At 51.8% G+C, this 3639-nt stretch overlaps 1 protein-coding gene across 1 annotated transcript; it reads right to left on the bottom strand.

The window, feature by feature from the left end:
• Positions 1 to 360: 360 nt before the first annotated feature.
• Positions 361 to 3196, bottom strand: ASCL1 (achaete-scute family bHLH transcription factor 1). The gene is made up of 2 exons (XM_004053780.5): positions 1867 to 3196; positions 361 to 1507 (listed from the first exon to the last, which is right to left on the bottom strand). The coding sequence occupies exon 1, from the start codon at positions 2622 to 2624 to the stop codon at positions 1914 to 1916; it is 711 nt and encodes a 236-aa protein (XP_004053828.3). The 5' UTR covers positions 2625 to 3196; the 3' UTR covers positions 361 to 1507; positions 1867 to 1913.
• Positions 3197 to 3639: the final 443 nt, after the last annotated feature.

Raw genomic sequence — 3639 nt, 5'->3', positions numbered from 1 at the left:
ACCCTCTCTTTCTGGTTCACTTTTTTGGGGGATTTTAAATTTTGATCAAAGGATAATGCAGCCATCTATTCTTTTTGGTGGACATGTACATTTGCAGCATAGGATAGAAAGAAAACATATATACATGTACATACACACACACACACACACACACACACACACACACACACACACAAACACACAGTCATTCATCATAAAGAAACCATTTGGATGGGACTGGCCATAGCACTTATCATTGTCATTTCTGCCACTTAGCATGTTTTGCAACATTTTCTTCTCCATCCACCTCTTCCCTTTGACGTTTTCATAAAACTGGACCAGGGGCATCAGAGTCAAAGAAAGCTTAGAGTCAGCTGATTATTTTCATTTTAAAAAAAGGAAAAAAGTTTTATTACGAAACTAGTTTGTATAAAACAGGGTTATACATATTTTTGTAAGTTTGTAATAAAACAGTAAGAAAAAAAAAGGCAGTAATAGAGATCTCCAAAAGGCAACCTATCAAAACCAACTGGCTGCCACTTTGAGTTTGGACAGTAGCTGCATAAACTTTGTTCTTCTTGAACAGTATTTAATAACATCATTAATACATTAACAACATTTCTATAAAGTAAGACACATTGGTGCTGAAGTACAACTGGTGGCCTCTTGATCTCACCTATGAGGAGAGTTCTTTACAAAACCACATAGGGAAAATGGCAGTTGTAAGGTGAACTACACATCTAAAATATGCAGAGGTAATAGCATTACATGTTAAAGTATCAAGATATACACATTTTAAACCATTTGTACAAAACTTCTATAAATTTTTCTCTCTCTTTCTCTCTTATGTACAAAAATATCTTAATATATCCCCGAACTGGTTAGGATAGATACAAATAGATTTTTTATAATAAAAAATTCACAAAAGATTGGAAGCATTCTATAATGAAAATGGTAGAAAAGACAGTGTGAGGGAAGCCATGGGGTTTGGGAATCGGGCCCTGGAGGAGAAACAGAGTTTCAAAGGGCTGAGAATAGCATAGTTTCACTGTAAACCAACGTCTACAGCTTATTGGGGTGGGGGCTACTGAGACGAAAGACACCAACTCGTTTCTAGAGGGCTAAGAACTGCACTTTGAGAAAGGGCGGGGAGGTGAAGGGACCCGAGCAAGAGCTTTCAGCTGTGCGTGTTAGAGGTGATGGGAGTTACTATAACGCGTGTGCTGCTCCCTTCTGCCAGGAGCCCACTGCTTTTGCACACAAGCTGCATTTTGCGCATTGACTCAGGTCCCAGTTGCTCTTCATATCTCCGTGAATGATTGGAGTGCAAAGATACTGTTCTGAGCGCTTCCCGTTTTCTGAAAGCCATGTCTCTCAGGCATGCCTCGCTTAGTTGGCGATGGGGTTAGTTGACTGTTTTCGTTTTTTTCTTCTTCTCTTTTCTTCTTCTTTTTTTTTTCTTTTCCTTTTCTCCCCCTCCCAACGCCACTGACAAGAAAGCCCTAAAGATGCAGGTTGTGCGATCACCCTATAACATAAGGAAAAGAACAGGAGAGGTTAATTTGAACGTGTAGGCTAGTGGTAGAGGGAGATGGAGGTCTGGGGAAAGAGTCTGTCAGGTAGACATCTCTTTTGACATGTCCCAGTATTCGGTTCACCAGTATCTCTGCACCTCACTACTACCCTTCACTCCTTGGAGACCTGGGCAAAGCCATTTTCAGAGGCCAGTGCTGAAACTAACAAACTAGGACTTGAAATCTACCAACTTTCACAAATTCTTTAAATAAAAATCCCCTTATCTCCTTGGAGACATCCCCACTTCCACAGACACTCAGAGGGAGGACGAAGGCAAGAATACCCCTCTGCCCGCCCCAAAATGCAACCTACCTGCTTCCAAAGTCCATTCGCACCAGGGCCTGACCAGGCCGAGCCCCTCAGAACCAGTTGGTGAAGTCGAGCAGCTCCTGCTCCTCGGGGCTGAGCGGGTCGTAAGAGCCCTCGTCCGACGAGTAGGATGAGACCGGCGAGCCGGCCATGGAGTTCAAGTCGTTGGAGTAGTTGGGGGAGATGGTGGGCGACAGGACGCCTGCCTGGAAGGCGGCGCTCACCGCGTCATGCTCGTCCAGCAGCTGCTGCAGCGCGCGGATGTACTCGACCGCCGAGCGCAGTGTCTCCACCTTACTCATCTTCTTGTTGGCCGCGCCGTTGGGGACGTGCTCCCGAAGGGTGGCAAAGCCCAGGTTGACCAACTTGACGCGGTTGCGCTCGCGCTCGTTGCGGCGCGCCACGGCGGCCGGCTGCTGCTGCGGCAGGCTGTAGCCAAAGCCGCTGAAGTTGAGCCGGCGTTTGCAGCGCATCAGTTCGGGCGAAGACGAGCGCTGTCGCTTGACTTGCTTGGGCGCTGACTTGTGACCGCCCCCTGAGGGCTGGCCGTCGGCCGCCGGTCTCAGCTGCGGCGCCTGCTGCTGCTGCTGCTGCTGCTGCTGCTGCTGCTGCGCGCTCTGCGCTGCCGCTGCGGCTGCTGCGGCCGCCGCGGCTGCGGCCGTGGCAAAGAAACAGGCTGCGGGCGGCAGGAAGGGCTGCTGGGGCTGCGGCTGGGGCTGCTGGCCGGCGCCGCCGCTCTCCATCTTGGCAGAGCTTTCCATGCGCAGCGGCGGCCAAGGAGTCGCGGAATCAGAGCGATCCGGGACGCGAGGTGCGGGGCCCGCGAGGGGGACACAGAGAGAACTTGGGTGCAGGAACAGAGAGGGAAAGAAAAGGAAATATGAAGCGGGAGCCCTGACGGAAGTTAAAAAATATATACAAAATCCCCGGGAGACTTCTTAGAGTGGGAGCAAAGAAGGTGAAAATGCTTTTTCTCCTCCTTGCACGCCGCCTCCTCCTCCCTCCCCTCCTCCCTTCGCGGGTTGGCTTCGGGAGCCTCGCGTGGCGCTCGCGTGTGAGGCTGCCGCTGGCGCCTTCTTGTTTCTAAGAAAAAAAAAAAGCAGAAGCAGCAGCAAAAGTCAGTGCTGAACGCGCTCTGCCGCGTCTCGCGTTCCTCTCCTACTAAGGCTGCGCTCTCTTGCGCCGGGTCTCGGTCTCTCCAGCCGTGGCTCAGGCTGTTTTTATTATTTTGTTAACTCCCTTTCTTTCTGATTTCCTTCTTTCACTCTCCCTCCCTGGCCGGATCCCTGTCGGTGCGCCTTCCACGTTCCCTGGCCAGAAGTGAGAGAGTGCTGGGCTGCCGGAGTGCGTCCGCCTTTTCAATGGGACACCCAGCCCCACGCGCAGCCCTGGCCCCGCCTCGCCCCCCACTCCCCGCTGCTGCAGCGAGCGGCTGCAGCCCCCACTCCCCCCCTCCTCTTACCTCTTCCTCCCACCCACTCCCTAAACTCCCCCTCCTCCTCTCCTCTCCCCCCTCCCGTTCCTTTCTCCCGCTCCTTGCAAACTCTCCATTCAGCTGGGTTTGTTGTTGCAGTGCGTGCGCCTGGCGCGTGCCGGACTCCCGGCTGAATAAACAGGCGGCGCGCTCGGGGCGGGCTGCAGCCGGGGGTGGCTTTAGGAAGGGGGTGGGGGGCGTCACAGGAGGGACAAATGGCTCTAGGAATTGAGGTGTATAGGTGGAAAGATTTGGGGTGAAGCTCTCTTGGATTCTACTAAGAACTTGAAGCAAAGCGCAGG

This window comes from Gorilla gorilla, chromosome 10 (assembly GCF_029281585.2).
Source record: "Gorilla gorilla gorilla isolate KB3781 chromosome 10, NHGRI_mGorGor1-v2.1_pri, whole genome shotgun sequence".
Taxonomy (NCBI): Eukaryota; Metazoa; Chordata; class Mammalia; order Primates; family Hominidae; genus Gorilla; species Gorilla gorilla.
Note: the sequence above shows the minus strand (reverse complement) of the source record. Positions and strands in the feature narration are given on the sequence as shown.